This window comes from Balearica regulorum, chromosome 2 (assembly GCF_011004875.1).
Source record: "Balearica regulorum gibbericeps isolate bBalReg1 chromosome 2, bBalReg1.pri, whole genome shotgun sequence".
Taxonomy (NCBI): Eukaryota; Metazoa; Chordata; class Aves; order Gruiformes; family Gruidae; genus Balearica; species Balearica regulorum.
This window is the reverse complement of record NC_046185.1, coordinates 162,586,105-162,610,065: the sequence shown is the minus strand read 5'-3', so window position 1 is coordinate 162,610,065 and position 23,961 is coordinate 162,586,105. Positions and strand designations below refer to the sequence as shown.

Genomic DNA, 23,961 nt, shown 5'->3' with positions numbered 1-23,961 from the left:
ATGAGGCTCTGGCCTACCGATCTATTGTTCGAGTGTAAAGCAGTTCGTGTAAGTGAGAAAATGTGTCTACATCCCAAGGCAGTGGAGCTCTTACCCACTAACTGTGCCACACGCTTAAGCGAGATCCTTGGGAACGACAGCATTTCGGCATCAACCTGATAAATTCAATGCAATATCTACCTTCTAGCAGGAAGCCTTTCCCTCAGTAGTGAAATTCCCATGACTTCTGCTTTCAAAGCAGCTTCGTGCTTAGCTACGGGTTTCTGTTTGGGGATCTGGGTATTCAGTTGCTCCATGTCAGGCATCCTGAACCAGAATGCCAGAAGATTTTTGAATGCGGCACAAATCAGTACACAGCAATGCAGCTTGGCTTTGTTCTTTGTATCACGTGGTGCTGTGCTTTACGAAGTTGCAATTGAGTCAGGAGTTAGTACATACCTCCCAAATTTACTGATCTGTGAGATGTAAAAATCACAGCTTTACTCTGTTGTGGTGCCAGTAGCAAAACTTTTTTCCTTGCGCAGAGTGGGGATGATCCGAATAACACTTTCTTCAACAGGAAGGTGGCTTTTGGGTTGCTTTCCTGCTGTTTCCTGAACTAAGTATTTTGCTGATAGCCTTTTAGCTGTTCTCTTTTCTCTTGAAGACTCTACTTCTTTGAACATCTTGATGTGAAAGTGGTTTTTGAAAAATGTGTTTAAAAAGTGGCAGGCTGGACTGGGAGCAGATACAGTATGGGTGTGAATCAGCCCTTTCACAATGAAGGCTGGTTCTGTGCGGGCCCTCTTGTCTGTCTAAGCCCCACCCCCCTTTTCTGGGTTAAATACAACCTCTAACTTGGCTAAATACAGGATTTTTTTGACCGAATCAATTTGAGCACCATATGATCTGCCTCCTCGTGTTCCCTGAGCCCTTTGCAGAAGGGACATATTTTTGTACAAAGTCTGCTAACAGAGCTGTGGGTGGAAAGAGGACAAAATGAGTACGTGAAGAACCACACATTTTTCACTGGACTTTTGAAACAAGTGACAGTTTGTTCTCCAGATAAAGGCACATTTGAGAGGAAAAACCTGAACAGTGTAAGTGGATGGGGGTTTTGGTGGGTTTTTTCTTAGGTATCACAAAAATTCTTGTCCAAATTAAGAAGCATCGAGGCTTGTAAGCACGTACTTTTAAAATATGAATACTTGACAGGCTGAATCCCAGGTGAGTCCTCATAACACACAACAGATGATCCTTTTCTTACACACTAGAAACTAAAGGCAAGATTTCAGTGAAGGGGAGCGTACTCTTACATCTGGGGTTTTACAGTTTCCTTCAGTAGAGATAATCTTGCTCTCATGCAGGAAGTCTGATAGACGTCAAAACAACCTGAGTTAGGGCTGGGTGAAACCTTTGGCTAACTAAGACCCATGTCAAAAGTCACTCAGATAACTGTGTTTCCATGCTCAGGGTAAAGGAAGGCTGAACACCGCTAAGAGTATTCTTGTGTAAAATGTTGGGGGATGTTATGCAACTTCATTTCTGTATTTTTTCATTTTCTTTATTTTTTTTTTCTATTTTGGTAGTGTCTGCTGTGTAAAGATTGTGTTCTCTGCAAATACCTTGAACCCAAGCAATGTTTTTTTGGGAAGAGGAAGCTGGAGGTGCTGTTCAGGGCAGGCAGGGAGCTGGTCTAATCACTGCTCACAAAAGGGGTTTCTTCCCCCATTCACAAATGTGCTCTTCCCTCCTTCCCCTCCTCTTCTTCACTGGCTCTGAAACTCATCTGTTAAGAGGTTATGCTCACTACCAACCAAACATAGCTTGTTTTGGTTTTTTTCCCCCCCTCAGTTTATTTTTTTGCTGGATTTAGTGGGTGGCTTGGTGCACACTGTGAGCACCGACGCAGGTGGCCCGGAGAAGATGGAAAGCACGCGTCTGGGCAGAGTGGGGAATAGTGGCTCCCCTGGCTGCAGCAAGCTGTTGGATGAACTCAGCACATGCCACAAACTAGGGGACACCGTGCACCCATGTAATTGTTTCCTGTGCAGTTCGCATTGTGCAAAACAAGCCTATCTGCATGGTGTTAGGATTCGAACCTTGCAGCCTTTTTGCTTTCATGTGAGAATCCAAAAGTAAAATACTTTACTAAGCAAAAAACTATCATCTGCATGATTGTTTCAGTCAAGAAATTCCAATAGGATAGTTGACAAAACACTTCTCCCTCTTTAAAATTTATTTTATTAACTTGAACCTTAAGGATGAAAAGAAAATATCAAAAACCTCCTTTGTAGTTTTCTGCTTGCTTCAAGAATTTACAGGGTGGAACTTGTAATTTCTCCATTGACCAAATTCATAAGAGTAAGTTTCTCAGCTGTTACTGTTCTTCAGATATAAAAATGTTTTGATTCTCTTTTGTTGTTGTTGTTGTTGCAAATTAGGAAGAATGAACTTTCAGCTCTTTTAAACCAGCTAAGTTAGTACTGAGATGTTCTTTCCCTAGAAGCTTACTGTTCAAAGACAAACAAGACTGGAATTTGTGCTTTGCAGCCATGCTTGCTTTTCTCATTCTGTAAGAACTTCCCAGTACTGCTGATATTGCTTTGTGTCCATAGCTGTAAAAATCCTACTAGCTAACTGTCCGGTCATTAAACCATAGAAACCTAAGTTTCAAGGTGCTAAATAGCACAGGCCTGGAAAACAGGCTTAGACATCCCATACTACAGCAATAAAAATATAGTTCTGAGGAGACTGTCTTCTGTCTAGATGCAAATACAAAGAATACAGTACCCAATATATCCTGAAAACAAGAGGCGTGTTACTAGTCATTGATTCCGTTTATTCCTGGGTGCAATTCAGTGAGGTGGTTTGCTCTATAAAGCGTGGTTTGTCATGCAAGATGACGTAATTCACACCATGGTTGGGAGAGAGACTAAGCGTGATGTTTCGAGGGAAGGATCTAAGCTATTCCAGTTTTGTACGCAGCGAAGAAGTGACTTACTGTCAGAATTCATCCTCATTTGTTCTCTATTTAATAATTTCTACTTTTTTCTTCTAGGGCTGTGTCATCTCTTAATGTATTAGATTTTTCTTGCTATTCTTCTGCATTTAAGTTATAAGAGCTGAAAAGAGTCTAATTTTATCAAGCTTGTTGGCTTCAGCTTGTGAGTGCTGGCAGCCCTCTGCTTTTTCCATTTCCCCCTCCTCCTTCTCCAGTACTCTGTACTAAAACAGCTGTAGTGTTGGTATCTACTTAAAAACCTTCCAAGAGTCCTGTATATGTACAGTTTGTGTTTTGGCTTGTTCAAATAACTTCTCAGTTACTTGTGATCTCAGGAATTTTTACAGCCCCTCTTGAGTATCTGCACCCCTGTAAGACTCACATGTGTGAGGCGTGCATCGTCTGTTTTCCTGCAGCAAAGGCTTCAGCTACTGAGTGATCCTGACCATCGTTGCTTCCCCTCCCAATAAATTCCTTGGACTTGTATACTAACTGATTATAAAATACACTGAGCTGTGAATCAATTTTTCTAGTTTAAACAGCTAATGTATTTAACTCTTTCTCTAGGCTCAGTTTTGGATATTATAAAGCATATTGTGGCCAAAGGAGAACACAAGACTGGTGTCCTGGATGAAGCCTGCATAGCCACGATCCTTAAGGAGGTGCTGGAGGGACTGGACTACCTGCATAAAAATGGACAGATCCACAGGTATTTTTCATTTTTCTCATCTTTGTTCCAAAATGTGTGTTGCTGAAACAGAGCAGCTGAGTACATGCAGTCTCATCCTACAACGGGCTGTGAGGGCATGGAAAGAGGAAAATAAAGGTGGAGCTTAATCAGAACTCAGAATTCAAATGTCTATTTAGTAGCTGCCACTTTAGGAAATACTGTGGCTAGGCCACGTTTGGGTAAACTTTAGAGTATTGAAAGCTCTGATACAGAGAACCTCTTTTCAAATGTCAGCATCTAGCTGCAAACTGCAGTTATAGGAGCTGGAAAAATTCAGCTGGTTTTGTTTCTTGCAGAGCTACAAATCACCAAGAGCACTGCATAAGAAATGTTGAGCAATTTAATAAGGAGCCCTTCAAGCCCTGGGTGTGTGTTTTTTTTTTTTTTAAGGCCAGCTGTAAGATCAACATCATGAAATTTGAATTTGGGTAATTTCATTAAAAAAAAAAAGATGGAAACAAAATTAGTGGAAAAACTTCTTCTGTAGGCAAAACCCAGTTAACTAATGGCCTGTGACTTGATGTATCACTGAAACGTGTGGGTTTCTGTGCTGCTGTGTTGTTTGGGAGGTATTTTTAAATCATGTTTTCCTCTCCCCTGGTGTCAAGGTGTGGTGTAGCTCAGGAAGAGAGGATGCTAAGTCAGTATGTTCTGCCATTAAAAAGAATGAGATTTGCAATCCTAAATATGTGCTGAAAATACAATATACTGCTTGTGGGTAATATACATCATCCCAGCCGCAGACTGCTGCTGGGAACAACAGCCTCTTCTTTCTTGGGAGTTTTGTGAGCTTGGTTGTATTCTGGTACAATGCCATTATAAGCATTGCTGCTGCTGTGCTGCAGTAAGTTTCTGTGCTCTTATGATAGGTGCGTAAGAAGAGGTAACTCCTTTTGCCAAAATGTTATTTTAATTAGAAAATCCAAGAAGTATTTACTTCATAGTTTTGGTCAAGCTGACTGGCTTTTGTAGGTTGTTTTGGGTTAAAAAGAAAGAAATGGTTGGAAACAATTCTGGGGGAATTCTTTTCCCTGAAAGAAGTCTCAAATTTCGGTTTCCAGTCTCTATTAAAATTCTGATTTAACAAGAATGGTTGTCTTCATTGAAGACAGTTTTGATTTCACAGCTGGTTGCTTAACTGTTTTTAGAGTTAAGACTTCAGGTAGCTTTGGGAAGTTAAAGTTACAGGCCAACTTACTGAGTACATGGTAATTTTTCACCCTTGCCATAAGTAATTTACAAAACCATGCTCATCTGTGACTTGCAGTTGATTTGCTTGACTGATTTAGTTCATCAGTAGGTTATCAGGAGTGGTCAGTGTGGGTTCACCAAGGGGCAATCATGCCTGACGGATCTGATAGCCTTTTATGATGGCATGACTGGCTGGGTGGATGAGGGGAGAGCAGTGGGTACCTTGTCTACTTTGACTTCAGCAAGGCTTTTGACACTTTATCCCATAACATCCTCATAGGCAAGCTTAGGAAGTGTGGGTTAGATGAGTGGACAGTGAGCAAGGTGAGTTGAGAACTGGCTGAATGGCAGAGCCCAGAGGGTTGTGATAAGCAGGGCAGAGTCTAGTTGGAGGCCTGTATCTAGTGGTGTGCCCCAGGGGTCAGTACTGGGTCTAGTCTTATTCAACATAATCATCAGTGATCTGGACAAGGGAACAGAGTGTACCCTCAGCAAATTCGGCGATGATAGTAAGCTGGCGGGAGTGGCCGACACACTGGAAGGCTGCACTGCTATTCAGTGGGACCTGGACAGACTAGAGAATTGGGCAGAGAGGAACCAAATGAAATTCTACAAGGGCAAGTGTAGGATCCTGCACCTAGGGAGGAATAACCCCAGGTACCAGTACAGGTTAGGAGTTGACCTGCTGGGAAGCAGCACTGTGGAGAAGGACCTGGGAGTCCTGGTGGACAGCAAGCTCTCCATGACCAGCAGTGTGCCCTCGTGGCCAAGAAGGCCAATGGTGTCCTAGGGTGCATTAAGAAGAGGGTGGCCAGCGAGTCGAGGGAGGTTCTCCTCCCCCTCTGCTCTGCCCTGGTGAGGCCACATCTGGAATGTTGTGTCCAGCTCTGGGCTCCCAGGTTCAAGACAGGGAACTACTGGAGAGAGTCCAGTGGAGGGCTACGAGGATGATGAGGGGACTGGAGCATCTCTCGTATGAGGAAAGGCTGAGAGAGCTGGGGCTGTTTAGCCTGGAGAAGAGAAGACTGAGAGGGGATCTTATTAATGCTTATAGATATCTAAAGGGTGGGTGCCTAGAGGAAGGGGCCAGACTCCTTTCAGTGGTGCCCAGTGACAGGACAAGGGGCACTAGGCGCAAACTGGAACACAGGAGAAGTTCCATCTCATTATGAGAAACTTCTTCACTGTGAGGGTGACCGAGCACTGGGACAGGCTGCCCAGAGAGGCTGTGGAGTCTCCTTCTCTGGGGAGATTCAAACCCCACCTGGCCGCAATCCTGTGCAACCTGCTGTAGGTGATCCTGCTTTAGCAGGGGGGTTGGACTAGATGGTCTCCAGAGGTCCCTTCCAACCCCTACCAATCTGTGATTGTGGTCTTCTAATCTAATGAAATCAAAATATAGATGTTAAAGCAGCAGTAGCCTTTTAAATTTCAGTTTTTCTGAAGATGTCACATAATGATATTTCTGTATTGAAAGAGAAGTGGTTCTCCATTTGACTTGCTGTAGTGAAACAGCAAAACTAGTAATTGTGGTTAAGGTTATAGAGGATATATTCATATGTTGGGTTTTTTTTTACTGCACTCAGCAAAAATGTGATGTTCACAGAAAGTTCAAACTGCTTGGTCTGAAGATGTGATTCATATTGAATCATTCGGAAGCAGACTGAACCAAATCTGCTGCAGCATTCTTGTCCTGCTCATTTGAAGCATTTTGCCCTTATTTAGGACACAAAAGCTGTGTCATTGCTGCAGCTTAAGGTTGTGGTTGTGCATCAGCTACTTAGCATGTGTTGCATACCTGTGTTTTGGGGCTGCTCCAACAATTATGCAATGTTTTATCAGAAAAAAAGCTTTTGATTACCTCATTGTGTTGGGGCACGGCAGTTTAGGAAATTTGGAGAAGTGGTAATAGTCATGATACAGAAGGAAAGTTTGTGTAGTTTCCTACCTGTAATTCAGAGGATGGGTTTTAACTGTTGGCAAAAAGCAAACTTACATGCCTTTGAGAGATGAAGCATTTCCTTAATGGAGTTAATTGTACGGTCTTACATTTTATCCAGATGTGTGTACACTGCTGATGAAAAACACAGTTTAAAGTTGTCATGCAGATGGGACCTTTCCTCATACATAGGAATATCTGTATGGTTTTCCCATTTTGCTTAATGCCAGGAGTCATAATATTGGCCATGCCTAATGGGAAAGGCAGGTGGAAATCTTGCAGTTGTGCCAGAGATGCTCTGAGAGGAAGTGTTTAAAATACCTAAACTTTGGTCCCCTGGGTCAGCTTAAAGTATCTGGCTCTAAAGAAAACAGCATCAGGTGATGGCTGAACCACTGAATATAGTCTCTGCAGTGTGGGGCAGCTGTGGTTGGGGTGAAACCAAGGCCAAACAAGGTCAGCTGTGAAGCGTCAAAATTGAAGGGCTTTGGTTAGACCTGGAACAACTAACCCAAATCAAGTAGTCATCCAGCAGAGCAAAGTGTTCAGCTGTTTACACTAAATATCCCAACTCCATTTGTATTACACCAAGGAGAAAATGACTTGATAAAGTTAGAGACACAGCATGGGTGAAATTAATGTAATTAGCACATCTGAAGTTGGGCAACCAGACTGGTGGCAAAGCCCTAAGGATGCGTATCTGGATCCAAATGTAATTTTGTGGGCGCTGTTGATCTGAAGCAGGGACAGCTTGTTACTGCTGTAAGTTACCAGTGAGATCAGAGAATGTATGTCTGACAGTGGAGCTTGATACTTTTAAATTCCGCATCATCTTAAATGGGTAAATTAAGTTAACGTGTGGAAGACTGGCTTAATGAAATTCTGCTGCTGCTGAATCTTACTCTGTGTAAGCCTGCCTTGAACTTAATGCTGCTTCCAATTAAGGTTTGGGGAGCTGGCTTCCCATGGAAGTGTAAATCCCCTGCTTTGGACGGGAGAGTGGCTTGACAGTATTCTCTAGAGGAGATTAGAAAGCCAAATATCTAGTGAAGGCTTAAATTATAATTTTTTTTGTTTATTTTCCTAATTACCAGACAGAGCAAGACTGAGACTTGAATAGATGCCATTGTTCAGCAGCAAACGCTGAAGTCTCCCACATTGTCCAAAGTGATATTTCTTTGCATTCGTTTTACAAGGGCTGTTGGGAACAGCGTCTGAGGCTTTATGGAAAAGACAAAGAAGGCAGAATCAGTTTTATTTTCACGAAACAGTCTATACCAAGGTAATGATTACGAATGATTCCTGTCCTCCAAAATCACCACTGCCTCCTGTATCTTGTTGGCAGCTCTCTGCCTTCATTGCCATGTGCCTGTCCCTAGCTGTCTCTCCCGTGCCGGCTGCCGCCATCCCCATTGTGGTTTTCTGTGTAGCACGGTGATCCCAATGACAATTTGAAATCCTAGTGATTGGACTCATGTTAAACAAGTCAAATACCTGGACATCAGCCAGCGGGCCAGACTCAGAAACTTTTGGATGAAGGTGTCCTGCAGGAATCTGCTTTGACACTTTTTTTTTAATGGAAGTTGAGCAAGACTGATGTGCTGCGAGGGGTCACTCCCAGGCTAATCTTGTCTGGGTGACACATGGGGTATGTTGCACCTCTTCCCCATTTGGACTCTGATTCCTCTGTGTATTTGGGGATTAGCAGGAGTTTGATCAGTGGCTTGGAAATAAAACTAAAGCAAAACCAATCTGAGAGGTTTTATTGCTTAAAAAGACTTGTTGGAGGGAAGTTCAAGGCTTTTTCAGGTGGTGCTCTTTATGGCAGTCTGACAAATGAATCATGCTGATTAACTGTTACAAGGTCTCTCTGTCTTTCTCCCTATTTTTATCTCTGAGCTTATCTTCTGTTCATGATTAGCTGTTGTGTAACTGAATATTTCAGTTAGCCCAGGTGAAATGATATGCTGCTCAAATATAACCAGATTGTCCTGTTGTAGCATAATAAATGTGATACTCGCATGCTTTTTGGTAAAAACAAAAAAAGCTTGGGAAGTGGTTTAAGGTTGCATGCACTTGAAATAGTGGCATGGCAGTGATCCAGCTATTAATTTGTTTGCTGCTCTACTCAGGGGCTAAAAGGTACAACAGCACATTTGATATGCTGAGTTAGATCAGCTTGTGCCCCCATACAAAATGTTTTTTGGGGTTTTTTTGTTTGTGGGTTTTTTGGTTTTTTTTTTTTTGTTTGGGGTTTTTTTTGATGTTTTTTCAAAATCAGTTTTCTGAGTGTGGGGCAGCAGGGTGCTCTGACAGCCTGTGTGAATGTTGCTTTGAAGAGACCCTAGAAACAATATTCTTGCTGTGTTTCTATGCCAAATATCTTAGCTTATTTTTTTGGACCTTAGGATGGTTTTGACACAGGATCAAAGTTTAATTGTCTGCCTCTTCTCCCTACATTAAGAGAAAATAATTTCTGAAAAAAAGGATGTCTGTATATGAGCACGTACACATCACCAACACTTGTGGGGGGGGGGTTTGCAGGAGTGCTCCTCCAGTAGAGTTTCGGATTTAAGATGAAGGAGCTGAGCGATATTTTTTTGCAGAACTCAGTTGTCCTACAGAATTCAAGCTTAATTTTCATGTAGCTGATTAATGCATTGATAGCCATGCTGGCAGGTATTGCAGTTAAACTGGATTCCAGTATGCTTCTGATTATTTTGATGACTGCAGTACTGTACTTTTTTGTTTCTGTAGCAATACTGTAGAACTTCACAGCCCTCCTCTCCATGGTTCTATAACCTCATTTTGGGGAGTGCGTTTTGGAGCTGAAGTTGGGTGGGGGAGGATTCAGGAATGGATAACAGGATGTGGAGCCTTTTACCTCTAATTGCCATTTGGATTTTAAGTCAGGACACTAGTAATTTGAAAGCTAGCTATTGCTCAGCTGTGGGCAGTGGAATTTTGTATTCAGAGAAGTGTACTTTGGTCTCTTCTTCCTTATAGTAAGGGATGGGCAGAAATAACCTATAGAGGTAGTTGTTAATATAAATTTTAAAGCTTTAATTTGTAAACAGTTCAGTAGCCAGAACAATGGAGATATTAACTCTTGGGTATCTCAGTGGAAAGGAAGAAAAGATGCTGCTCTAGATTATACTGGGTGATTTATTGCCCCAAATAACCACCTTACTGAGCAGTGTCAAGGGGACAAGGACCACTAAATCTCCACTCTGTACACAGCAGTCAGGCTGGGGCGTATTGTGGTGGTTTGGCGAACCAGCATGTTCTCCTGGTGGCTGTTTCTTCCACTGCATCATCCAGGAATTCATTGTTTTTTTTTTTTAAAAAAAAAGTTTCTCTGTGGTTGCAAAAAGAAAATATGAACCAGATGTAAATCCCAAATCTGCAGACAGCCAGAAACAATAGCTCCTGTGGAGACAGTTTTCCTCAAAGTGGATAAAGACAGTGTCTGCTCTGAAGCCTAAAAACCTGGTGATTAAAACTTCGATGGTAATTATCGCTGCTGCTGAAGCATAGGAGTGTTGGGGGGGGGGGGGGGCTCCGCAGTGGCTCCACACTAATGCCAGTGCCCCAACCCTCAGGGGCTCCGTGCGTTCCAGGGGTCCTTGTCGCGGCTCGCAGAGGGATGCCTGAAGCCAAGAGCTTGCTGTATGACTGTTACATTCAGGTGTCTGTCCCAATGTCACTCTCCTTGGACCCAGGTGCTGCTTCTGGACTTTGTGACTGGATGTCCTGCAGTTACTCAAAGTAACTTCGATTTAGTCCAAGGGGAAACCCAACTTTTTGGTATAAATACTATATGCCACATTAAAAGGGAGGTGATTTTTTTTGTGTGTTTTTTCTCCCTCTTTTATTTCATGAAGATGAGAAGCAGGAAAAAATATTGTGAAGAGCAAGAGGTAGAGGTCAGAGTGATCTCCAAAAGCTTCAACAGCAATGACAGGTTCTGGTCAGTGATCCATGACTGAGTTGCTTGCTCAACTGATACGGTTTCTAGCAATTCTTGAGTTGTCAGGAGTATTAGGATTTGATGTGTTTCAAGAGGGAATAATCGTCATTCCCTGTCTGCAGCATTAATTGTATCAGGTGAAAATGTAACAGATTCTCTTAGCTTTCAACTTGAAAGAAACCAAGTGCCATTCACGTGTGCGTACAGTCACTCCTTTCGAGACATCCCTCTCATGTCACTGCTTTTATCTAGTGTAGATTACTGGGACTAGACCACCAGTTACATGCTCTTGCAGCATCTTTCTAGCAATAGACTGTTTAAATCACTGGTGTTCATCCTGTTAGTCCTTTCTACTGTGATGCATCAAGTGAATAACCCACTTCAAAAAGATGGTTTTGAATATTGTCCCCTGTTGTAATGCAGCAGACTTTCTGGCCTTCATAGATCCTAAAAGCTACCTACGGGGAGATGTCTTAAGAATTTATTCAGACCACTGCAGTCTTTTCATTCATGTCTTATGCTAAAGCATGAGGAAAAAGGTCACTTGCTAAATATGTGGTAACGTATTAAGCACACTTGAAAATTTTGCAAGGCTGCTTCGGAAATTATTTCTGCATGTTTCCTAAATCGAATTATATCCTGTCTTGCAGAATTCTTATAAAACTCTAACATTAAAAAGTAAAGCTTAATACTTTCAGAAATGAAAGAGAGAGAAAACCTACACACATTTAGGACAACAAATAGAGAACTGCCCCAGAGAAATCTATCGTTTCATGGCAGCCTGGAAAGCATCACCAAGTTAGACTGGGAGTGCCAAGAGGACTGTTTCCATTGTACAGGTACCCAATTTTATAACTGCTTTCTCCATTTTATAGGAATAGCTGGATGAAATAAGGAGATGATCTTTCCTCTTCCTATGCTGGCCATGCTTAAAACTGTCATCTAGATTTTGGTGAGGAAAGTTGAGCTGGCAAGTCTCTAGTGAGGTCTTGAATTTCTCCTTCTCTGTCATGCTGCAAGCATTGCTGAGCCAGAGCTGTGGGTAGCTTTGTAGATTTGGACGGCTCTTGGCTGCGTAGGGACCTTTGTGTGTATAAATATACATACTGCTTCTCCAGAACAGGGGTGCTTGTTGCCTTTTGGAAATTAAGACCTTTTTGAGCTGCCCTATTTCAAAATTTTTGGGCCGTATTTGATCCAAGCTGATTATGTGTTTACTAGAATGAACTTTCATCTCTCCGTCAAGGCAGGGGAGATGTCTTAATCGCTAGCTTTTCTGTTTCTTCTGCTACCTGATCCATCTTGTACTCAAAGTGGGGTGATCTGCATGTGGTAGTTTTGGGGAAATTCCTATTTCTGAGCACGCTAGGAACATGTTTTAGCATGCAGGTGATACTGCAGCATGGTGGTGTACATCACTAGTATTGCCACATGAAGTATGCTCACTTCCTTGCACGTTAAATAATTTGACACAAAACATTGATATAAGGCTATGTTATAACTTGACTATTTTCCTCTGCTACCAAGGACTAAGGCAGGGCCTCCCAAAAATATCTGGGCCTCCAGGGGTGGGAGGCAGACCTTGTGACTCCACAGCTTGCTCTGTGTGTTGCTTTTCATGCAGCAGCTGTTAAAGGAGCTTTGTGCCTTGTCCCCACTGCAGTCCTTGGGAAGTAGGATCAGGAAATGGAAGGGCTGAATAGATGAATTTGTGGAAGAAATCCTGCTACATTTTTAGCTGCTGTTCAGTGGTATAAAAACGTGATTTTAAAGCCTCCTGGGCAGGGTCCTTTCCTTATGGGTGATATAAGAGAAAAATTGAAGTTCTGACTGAATGGGGGAAACTTTAAAAAGTGTGTATGAGGTTAGAGATGTAGCTTCTCTTGCATTGACTGCCAAAGGGCTGAAGCTTGTCAGGAGCCCTAGCTCCCTGGCAAGTGCTCCTTGCCATAAGCTGATATTACAACAGTGATGTGCATTGGGGTGAACATGTGAAGGAACAGCTTCTTTTGTAGGAGGAAGTAGGACTGTGAGGGCTGGTATGATTAGATTGTCTCAGTGTTGGGAGATAAGGCTAGATCTAGTGTTTGTAGCACTTTATTATCAGGCTGAAGGAGCTAATCTGTCTGAAAAAAATTTTTTTTTTTTTTAAGGTTTTGGTTTTAGCTGGAGCAACTCCCCCCCCCCGCCCCCAATGTGCAGTTGAGTTTACTTGAGCACTGATGCTGGGCTGGAGGCATGGTAATGAATGGGAGGTAAAGTCCAAAGCAGATGGTATCTGTCATTGAACCACACTTCCCTTTAACCAGGGAAAGGCTTGTAAACACGTGGGAAGAAGAGGAATTAATGAGGGCGCAGAACCATCAAAGATGAAGTTGGCACAGGAACAAAAAGCATAAGCTAGACACAATTTGCTGAGATAAAGGAAAGTTGCAGGCGCTGCAGTAACAGTGATGGCGTGACAGAGAGGAACGTGGTAAGTGATGTGACACACCACTTGCTGTCTTGCTTCAGTGTCAGGTACTTGCACCGAGTTAGCCTGAGGTCTGCAACTCTTTCTTTCCTGCCTCAGCATCTTACCAGCCCCTGGAACTATTCTGATAACTAAGATGACAGAGTGAATTTCGGGAAGATCTCCTGCAGCTTTCTTTGGTGAGTCCTCCCTTGTCTGAGCTGACATAGCGACTTAACCTAAAATGAATCGAATTTGAGTCATGGTTTCTTGGACCCCAAACTCTCTATTTAAAGCAGCAGTCCACTTCTGCAGCATTGGAAGGCAAAAAATCAGGAGGAATTGTACCTAGTAAGTACATTCTCTGAAAGGTGTTTTATGTTTTAGCTAAAATAAAGTACAATGGACAATTCATTTCTCATGTAGCCCTTACTGGGGTTTCTGTTTGCCTACGCCAGGAGACTGGTCGCAGTTATCTCTCCCAAGAGGTCTCTTCACTATGCTGAGTGTGACCTGCCTGCATGTCAAGGGTAGAGCATGGAGAAAACAAGTACCCGATGTACTCATATAGCTCATTTTGTTGGAGGCTGACAGTCTTTTCCAGTAGGCTTTTTCTACACACTCCTGTGTTTGCAAAGCCACAGTCTGTCAGTAACTCCTGCCTTTCAAAGCCTTGCTTCATGCTGCTAAAAATACTAAAAAGAACTTTTTTTTTTTAAATTCCTGATAATGCTGGATTATTCATCTAACTTTCTCCAGACGTTACAATGAGAGTTAAAAAGCCCTTAAATATTCCTACTGACCTAGGCCCTATGAAATTGAGGCTTTAAAAATGCCTCTACTGTTTGTTAGACTCAGAGTAAATCATGAGTTGCCTTGTGCTGCTGGCATTTAGCTCCCTGATCTTTTACCACGGCCCAGCAGCCGGCAAAGTGGCTTAGAGAAGAGGATAGAAGGAGTCGCTGTGTTTCCCTGATCCCAAGCAATAAAGCGCATCGCTGGGCTGGTCCCCTGCTGTAATTTATAGTAGCCTGGCTGCTGCTCCTGGTCTTGGCTGCCAGTGGATGCAAGGGCCTGCTGAGAGGGCTGTGGATGAGCAGGGATGAAGCAAGCTGTGGACTTGGCCCTCTCTTCCCCTGCTTATGCCTGCCTCAGCAGGGAGGTGGAGAGAGGAGTATGGAAGCTGCTTTGCCAGCTCTCTGCTGTTGGAAGACCTTCAGGCTTTGGGAGATGTTCCTGAGTCCAGCTCCGCAGAGTTAAGTACAGCACTGTTACAGGCAGTATTTGCACCTCGCCCAAGAGTCTGGGACTTAAGGCTCAACCATGTGGCATGAAAATACCACTACATGGGGCTTTTTTGAGCAGGAAATGCTGATTTACGGCATTCCTAATAGAGTTGTCTTGAATGCCTTCTCCTATGTTGTACTGAATGTATTGGCATTTGAGGACATAAAAATACTACTCCTTGCACGCTCCAAGCCTGGTTACCATTATGCAACGCTCTTGAACTGTAAAGCTCTTGCATATAGCCAGCTTTTTATGTCTTGGCTTATAAGTCAAAGGGAAGAGGTGACATAGGTAACAGCATATCGTTGAAGGGAGAGTAATGCTCGGTAATAGAGGGAGAATAGTGCTCATTTGGTGTATTATGTCACAAATTGCTTCATATTTAACTGTAAGTAGAGATGCTGTCCTGGAAGTATTTTGCACAATGTCAACTCCAGCAATTGGTTGCATTCAGTAAAAATATTTTGAGTTATTCATTACCAGTAACAGAAAATACTAATTCTTGTATCTTACACCTTTTTTTTTTTTTAAATGAAACTTGGCAGACCTAGCCACTCCTTCCTCATGCCAAATTATGCGCTATAGAGTTCAGTCCATGAAAATTTATTGTTACAGTTGAAGTAAATTGCATCTAATGGGCAGATGACTCATGGCTGTGCTGACAGCCAGCATTGCATCCTAAAGGCACATACAAGCAGGTTGGAAGCAAAGGCATAATAAACAGGGCTTATCTCCATTTCCCCTTTCATGTGACAGTTTCCTTCTTGGTGCTAGGCTACAGAAGTCCTGGGATGTCACTCTTTGCTCTGGTCACTTGTATCATGGTTGCAGTGGCCTTAAATTGTCCTAGCTATTGCTCCCAATGTAGACTTTTGAATGCAAGCCAAGTGAGTCCTTTTTGATTTCCAAACAATATTAAGAGGCTTGTTTAAAAAGCAATAACTTAACCTGCTTCATTGCTTTTCTTGCAAACACCAGTTAAGTTTACAATATGAAGTTTTATTGCATATGCCAGGATTGCAGAGTTGCAGGTGGTTATTGATAACGCTGCTCTCCATTACAGACCAGCACATCTTGCTTTTTTTCCCTTAGTGTTGTCACTGCAACTATAACCACTATGTGGTGGTGCCAAGGATTGAGGGCTGTGGGTAAGGGCAGATCTGATTGTTTAGGACTTGTGTAGGCTTTTTACAGTGGGAACAAGCCTGTAGTTCCCCCTCAATCCATTGAAAAATGAATTGGGGGATGTGTGGGAACACTGCACTTGAAACCGGGGAGCATGATCTCATTGCCTTGCTGTGCTCCCAAGTCTACTGTAGTTGGATGCTTGATTATAAGTTTGTTGGATCAGTTTTGGTTATATAGCATCTAATGCCTATGGCCCAGCCCTAACCTGGAGGCATTAATGTGATGTAACTGGTACATTAAGGTTTCGTTGAACTGGGAAGCTAAACCAGTTTGGAATGCAGATGAGGAGGGATTTCTGCCCTGCTGTGAAACCTTTCAAGGCTGCTGTGGAGAATCCAGCTTTGCACTGGAGCAAGTCCAAACCCCTCTTCCCACTCTGATTGTGAAGTACAAGGTAAATAAAAACATAATCGTTACTTTGCGGAAGGGCTCATGGAGGCTTTGGAAGAGAGGAAGATGATAACTGTGGAGCAGGAATGTCCAGATCTATGGTATAATTTTTTTAAGCTACTGGCAAGAAATTTACTCCAGCCTTATGTAACTTCATTTAAAATGCAATATAATTACTGTTTACTCTACAACCTAAAGCTGCTTCCTGTTTTCAGTATAGTAATTATGCCAGAGGCAGACCATTTATTCCAAGTGTATCAGCCCAGGATATGGTCGTTACCACATTAATAGGAAGTACCTTCAAATTGTCATACTTGGCAATAACTATATCCTGGAGTAACAAACTTCTCACCGTTCGACTTGCAAGTGTATAAGCCTCTCTTGACGAGAATAAACAGGAAAGCACCGTTCCTCTCTCCCCTGCCCCATTGCTTGAAATGCAATTAACTAATCTTAAAGATGGTTTAAAAGGAGGACCTAATTTGAAGATAGTGCTGGTGACACATGCTAAAGAAAGGGATCTGTGTTCACCCAGTGTTATTGCTGCTCCATCTTCACCCGGTGCTGTCGCAGTGGGTGATGTGATGCCAATACGCTGGGGTGAAGAATGGGAAAGCTGGAACTTGCTTTTATGGTACAGTAACTGTGAAAAGGAGTCAGTGTCCCTAAACAGCTTGCTGCCCATCCATTTTGCTGCTCCGGGGTGGAGTATATCAGGCTGGGGTGAGTAATGGCCTTTTCAGAGGGTTGGTCACCAGGAGGAAATGCCACATCAAGTGGTGATTTAATTTTGCAGCTTGACTTGGGTATTTGGCAGTGGCTGTTGTTGGCCTCCTGGATTTCTTATTGTAGCAACGACTTGTTTTAATTTCTTGAAGCAGCTTGAAGCACCATATTTACTGACTTTTGTTTCCAACGAGCAAATATGTAAATTTTAATTAATCCAAGCTGAAGTCAAAACAAGTCTCTGCATCGGAGGGGGTTAAGGGACTGGAGTCCCTTGGCTCTTTTTTCCTATGGGATTCAATCTGAGTGCTTGTTTTGCTACTTTTTGCACTCCAAGCCTGTCCAGCTTGCTCTGTTATGGTAGGGTGGTCTGGTGGTATTGAATGCGTGCTGCTTTCTGGCCGCTGTTGCTGCGTCAGTGAAACCTGCCTGAGGTGTTTTGGACTCTGAAGTGCACGATGGTTGAGACTTCATCCTTAGTTCTGCTTAACATCTTCCCTGGCACTTCCTTCATTGCTGAGTGTGGTCTGCTTCAGCTTGGTAAGCTGCACGTGCTGTCGTGCCAACAGGGGAAGTTTGGAAAGGCTGTACAATACCACACAGCCCAGCTTGCTGGGGAAACACTCCAGCATCCCTGGAGTACAGATGGAAGAGGAAATGACTGTTACTTGCGTCCATCTTCAGTAAGAGGAACGATAACTTCAGCAGGCAACCTCCGGGCACACTATTCCTTTCCCCGTGACCTGGAACTGGCAGGCAGCTTTGAAAGGGCTTCATGCATCCTGACTGTTGCAGGAGAGCTGACTGGATAAATGTTTCCTGTAGGACTGGAGAGTTTCCTGAACACCCTCTGTTCCCTCTGAATTAGTGCTGGTGCGAGGAGGGGATTCCTGGCGATGGCCATGCCTGTGCCAGGCACATTTTGCACCATGTGAGCCAGCTCCTTACCTAGGAAGCAGCGGACCTGGGCACTGTGATCTCATGGCTCCATGTGCTCCTGGGGTTGGATCCCAAAGGCATCTTCTACCTAAATATTGGCAGATGTTTTTCCACTCCCACGCTGTTATGGACTGTGAACTCTTTCTGCGTGGGATTGCAGGGGTTAGTCAGGGTTGTATCTCTCATGGCGATTAACTCTCTACAACTCCGATTATATTGGATTTGGCCAATGGATGCTAAAGGGGAGTAGTGTAGCTAGGCACTTAATGTTGTATTTAATCCCTTCAGGTCCCTCCGTCTACTTATGAGTCTCCATCCACTGCAGTGCTGAGGCTTTCTTGTCTGCAATGGCTGCAGCTGCTAATTGCAGGAAGAAAACAGAATAATGATTCTTGGAAGCAAAGCTGACTCGCCTCATAACACATGTTCACGTATTTGGCCAATGGAAAATGAGCAAGACTGGACCTGGCTGGCAACGAATGTTTAACATTTTGTCTACTTACTCCAGCATCACTGTCACAGCTTCTTACTGCTTTGAATCCCATTCTGCTACTAAGTCAGCTTCAAGGCTATCTCACCATACAACTTCAGTGTTTCCAGATAGATCTATCCAAGTGTTCTGGATCATTAAAGCAAATTAGGATTTTCCTGTACTTGCTCTTACACTTCTGCTTCAGACAGGGGTTAGGCTCCAAGATGGTCACTGCTAGCAAGAGATGTGTACATTTGGCAGGACTTCAAATACTTGTTTGAAGGCTAAAGGCTGCTGTCAGCCACAGTTTGCTGTAAAAGTAATCTTTAGTGGGAGTATCTTATGGACAGTCTGTGTTCACTTTTGTTCGGCTGTATGCTGGGGGAAAGCCTTGCCATGCCAATGGCCTAGACTGGGTATTGGGAAGAATCTAACAAATGCTAATGCTGGAGAGGATGTGTTTAAAATTATCCTGGCCTGGAACTGGCAGCAGCCCAGGCTCTTCTTCAGAAGAGCTAAGCCAGGAAGGAGGAGATTTCCAGGGCCCGACCAGGGCTCTTTGGCCAGGCCATCATGCCAGTTCTGTTCTCATGATGCACAAGGGAGGACAGAAAAAAATAGCTTTTGGCTTTTTTTGTGTGTGTGTGAAAGGATTTGGAATATTCGCAGAAGGCAGTAGAGGGAGAATCTGCTTGTTCTGGTGTTTTTTGGTTCCCCCCCCTCTTTTTTTCTTTTCTCTTTCATGCAGGTGGTTGCCATTAAGGTGAGGTGTGTTGTGAATTGCTATCTATTCGCTGCCATCCATTCCCCAGGCAGTTGCTTTGCTTGAAGCCTTTCCTGAGACAGCACCTGCCTGTGCTCAGGGTCTGCATGGTTTCCTAGCCAGTGCAAGTTTATCAGCCATGCTGATGAACACAGATGTCAACTATAAAGGTGCTTCTCTTGGCTTTGCGTGGGGAGCAGCAGGTTGGAAAAGAAGTTGTAAAACTTCAAAGCATATTTGGAGTGAAAGTAGCATTCCCCTTGAGGATGGAGAAATGCTGCTGTTAACGTAACACACCAGAGCTTTTTTGGGGGTAGAAAGGAGATAATGCAGTAACTTTCATAACACGTACTGGATGTTCTTGTGTGTTTGTTGACTTTGGTCAGAGCAAAAAAAAAAAAAGGCAGACTTTTTCACTAACATTGAGACTTCCCAGGACAGTTGTGTGGCCCCACTTTCACATTCTCACTGCCTCTGTTGTACCAGCTCTGCTCGCCTGATCCTTGGTAACGTGGTTCAATTCATTAAGTCACGAGCAAACGACTCTTTTCTTCTGTCTGGATTTTCAGCAGCATATGGGGCTGAACGGACTTCCTGAGGAAGTGTGTGAACTTCTCCAGGGCTGGAGAGCAACGAGACTTGGGGCTGGGGAAGAGTAGGATGCATTTGGCGGTAGTGAGACTAGATCAACTCACTGTTTCTTGAAAACTTCTCCCGCTTAAAGGGTACATGAGCATCAGACCAGTGCTAGGTTTCGTTTTCACATTTTTAGCTAACTTAAGAACCTGGGACAAACAGCTTTCCTTGTATTTTTGAGGGTTCCTTCTGATAAAGTTTTTCAATTTTTTTTTTCCTGTGCATAGTGCTTAAAAAGCTACTAGCTATAAATCATACAAATACCACTTAGTGTCTGTCTACCAAAGTTACAGTTCATAGAATCACAGAACGGTTTGGGTCGGAAGGGACCTCAAAGCCCATCTAGTCCCAACCCCCCTGCCATGGGCAGGGACACCCTCCACTAGCCCAGGTTGCCCAAAGCCCCATCCAGCCTGGCCTTGAACACTTCCAGGGATGGGGCTTCTCTGGGCAACCTCCATCCACAGCTTCTCTGGGCAACCTCTTCCAGTGCCTCACCACCCTCACAGGAAAGAATTTCTTTCTAACATCTAATCTAAATCGACCCTCCTTCAGCTTAAACCCATTCCCCCTTGTCCTGTCAATTGGTGTTAAGTCTCTACTGTTTCTGCGTGATTGGAAGCAGGAGGTGCTAATGTAAGAAACAAAGTATAAGTAATAATAACATTTTTCATGTATTTTTGTTGGTTGAAGGAAAGATTTAATGACTTCTACTTATTGTTGCTTTATCTTTCTGCAGGGATGTGAAAGCAGGAAATATTCTTCTTGGAGAAGATGGCTCAGTGCAAATTGCAGGTAACTGCCCTGGTAGCTTTCAATAAACTTTAGGTGTAACTGTGTATCCAAAGAGATGGTTTAATGATGGTCAAGAAACCTGTATAAAACTGTTAGCTTCAAGAAGCCCCACAGTTCTTAAACAAAACAAAGACAACACACCAAAAAACCCAGTGATAAACAAACCACAAACCAACCAAAAAAACCCCAAAACAAACCAAAACAACCTAGAGTTTGTTACATCTTCTTATCTTAAAATACCATTCTTCGGAATAATGGCAATCAGCTTGAATAAATCCTTTGACTCTAAGTCCTCAGAATCAACAGATAAAATTCTTGGCATAAACTGGTTGGATTTTTAAAACAGCATGTTCATAGACGTGGAAGTGGACTGCACAGACCTCACCGATTCATCGATGTGTAAGGTGATTTTCAAAAGGACTGTGGTGAACAGTGGATAGATTAATCAGAAGGAAATTGGTATGTCTGATGGCAAAAGTCACTTGCAACTTTGTCTTACCCAAAGATCTGCCAGTCAAACTGCTCATGTGGATGCTCCCTAGTCCGCTTCGGTGGAACCAAATAGCAGAGGGTCTGACTGGCTCCCCTAACCCACCCCAAACTGGGGTGAACTAAAAGTCTTGGAAGCAGTTGTGCAAGCTGAGGGACAGGGTGGGGAAGACTGTTAAGACAGTTACTTTAGCTAATACAGATGTGCTTGGAGGAAATGTTTGTTGTAGTCACTGCTGTCACGAGCTGCATCAATGCAGGTATGTTGGAAAAAGTCTTTGGTGTAGATCGATCGTGTGTTTGTAGAAATGGGTGGTCTGGGGTTTTTTGGGTGGTTTTTTGGTGTGGTTTTTTTTTGCCAGTAGGACTGTTCTGGTCTCATATTTCATATATATGAAGTCTGTAGGAGCTCTTCTTCCAGAAATCAAGAATTGTTAGTAGTAGTAGTAGTATTAAGTAAGACAAGATTTTTGGATAGGACATTTAGAACCTGTGAGACTTGTTTTTCTACTCCTTCCCAGTGTGCTGTTTACCTACCCCGAGTACAGAAGATTCTGTAATCAACATGCAGATTCCTCTCCACTGTCCTGTCCCCCAGGACTCTGCTCTCCCGTGAGTCTTGTGGTGCCTTTCCAGTCCTTGCCTACCTCTAGCTGGAGGGCAGAGCTCGCATCAGGTCCTGCCATTTTAGCAAGCATTGTTGTACATGTTTTAACTTTTTCAGTTCATATTTAATTGGAAAGAGCCGTATCTGTTTATGATAAGGTCTCTTTTTTTTTTAGTGCACTGTGCTGCTGGTGGAGGCACAGCAGTGGGTCAAGCCAGTGTGCTGGGGGGGTTAAGGACAGGGCTGTGCCGCTGTGATGCAATGACACTCGTGTCAGGCAGAAGTGAGTGTTGGATTGTGTAGTGCTGAGAGATCCAGGCTCCTCTAGTATATTTATGCCTGAATTTGCATCTTGGGATGAAAGCAGTAGATTTTCCACCAGGAGGCAGAACACATTGCAATGCATGGTTTTTAATAGGTGGTTCTCCCTCTGCAGAAGGCAATAAGGCCTTTTACAGCTAAAATACAGGACTTGTGTTTAAAACCTGAAGTTGCTTTGTTTTCCCTTTTAAGTGTCCCAGTGCTTTTAATGCCTGCTGTTATATTTCTAATGAGGTGTAAATAATTCATCCCATGTGGCAGCTGATGGAAGGTAGGGTGTGGCTTCTAAAATGCTCAAAGGAGCAAACTTTATACGGTGAAATTCTACATTATTTTCTCCGTAATGGAGCCAAGATGTAACATTTTGGATTTGTAATTGTACGGAGCTTTAGATTATGTTCTGGGAGAGGCAGCAAATAGCTATTGCATTAGAGCAATGCACTGTTATTCCATGGGTCTCTGCCAGCCTAGCAAAAAGCTGCTTGTGTTTCTCTCCCACAAGGGTGCCAAGGCTTGGCTTTTTGTTTGGTTTTTTTTTTTTTTTTTTAAGGCTCACTGGTAATAGGTACCTGTTCATGTATTTTTGTCTGCTGAATAATTTTTAGTTCACAAATATTTCTAAGGTTGACTAAATAATTTCATGAAAATCCTTTGCTTAGCTTGTATGTTGCCCAGAGAGGTTGTGGATGCCCCATCCCTGGAAGTGTTCAAGGCCAGGTTGGATGGGGCTTTGGGCAACCTGGGCTAGTGGAGGGTGTCCCTGCCCATGGCAGGGGGGTTGGAACTAGATGATCTTTGAGGTCCCTTCCAGCCCAAACCATTCTGTGATTCTATGAATTTCAGAGGGTTTATTTTGTCTGTGACTTGTAGATGTTTCCCTGGCCTGAGCTGTCTAGTAGTGGCTTATATGTGCAATGTAAAATGATGAAATCCATCTCTCTGCATATCCTGCGAAAGCAGCATTGCGAGATGTGCAAAGTTCCCTCTTCACAAACGCTGCAGCCTTTCATGAGCCACAGCAGAGCGACTAAACTCAACCAAGGTCAGCTAGTTCACCGCAGTGGCAGGAAGCACTTTCCTTTCTGCAAAGGCAGCTGGTGCCTTGAAAGAAACAAAAATAAATGAATGACTGAATACTAGAGAAGAGCCTGACCTGGTCATAATGTGAGATTTTGTTTCTGTGAGAATGTCTGACACTTAAGCTTCCTTTCCTCCTGACCCAGGATGAAATAGCAAAATTCCTCTTGAATTTTTTGAGGAGGAAAAATGCTGGAAGCAAACCAATCCCAATGTAGTGAGTTTTGTTTCAGCAAGATCAAAGCACTTGCCTTTGACAATAATATTAATGCATATTATGAATAATTCTGTTGATCGTTGAGTGCCTCAGTTATCAGCTGGATGACATCACTGCGTTCCCATGAAACAAGTGTGTTTAAGTTTCGCTGGAAAGTTAACCACGACGGGCTGGGGTGGGGGGGGGATGAATGGAATGAAGCCTGAGGGTTAGAATGAATGGGGCACCTCCCTTGAAGGAGCTGGTTTGGTGTGCATAAAAAATGCAAATGGCATAGCAGGAAAGAATGACTTCTATTCTTTTATAATAACTCCTTTCCCTTTTGCCATCCCTCTGGCAAAACTGCTGGTAAACAGTTAAGAAGGTCTTTTTCAGTATTCGGCCGTCACAAACTCATGTTCCTCTGTGTTTCCTACTGCTTGACACAATGTGTGTTTCTTTTCTTAGGAGAAATGTAAATCCTAAGTATAAATGTAAGGAATGTAAATCTCAAACTGGAAATCCTTTGGGGAGAAAAACAAAGCTTCTTTCAAGTTTATTAAAAAAAAATACTTGACACTGTGGTGGAGGAAACCCCAGTGCTGGGCTGTACCTTCACAACATGTCAGTGAATTTAATCACTTGGGAAACTTTCACTGTTACAGAATTCCAAAATTCTGCTGCAGGTTTATACTGTTATAACCAGTGAAAACTAAAAGACTTTTGTTAATCTGGGCTGTGCAGTTCTGTTAAGGCTGAACGGAAAATGCAACTTGAGGGAGGTGTGTCCGACATTTCTCAGGTTCTGTT

The 23,961-nt window shown here is 43.1% G+C and overlaps 1 protein-coding gene across 1 annotated transcript in view; it reads left to right on the top strand.

The window, feature by feature from the left end:
* OXSR1 (oxidative stress responsive kinase 1) overlaps positions 1-23,961 on the top strand; it is a 96,093-nt gene that overhangs the window by 39,750 nt on the left and 32,382 nt on the right. The window contains exons 4-5 of the mRNA XM_075746743.1: positions 3,551-3,692; positions 20,406-20,461. Coding sequence (XP_075602858.1) covers positions 3,551-3,692; positions 20,406-20,461 — 198 coding nt within the window. The remainder of the gene's footprint in view (positions 1-3,550; positions 3,693-20,405; positions 20,462-23,961) is intronic.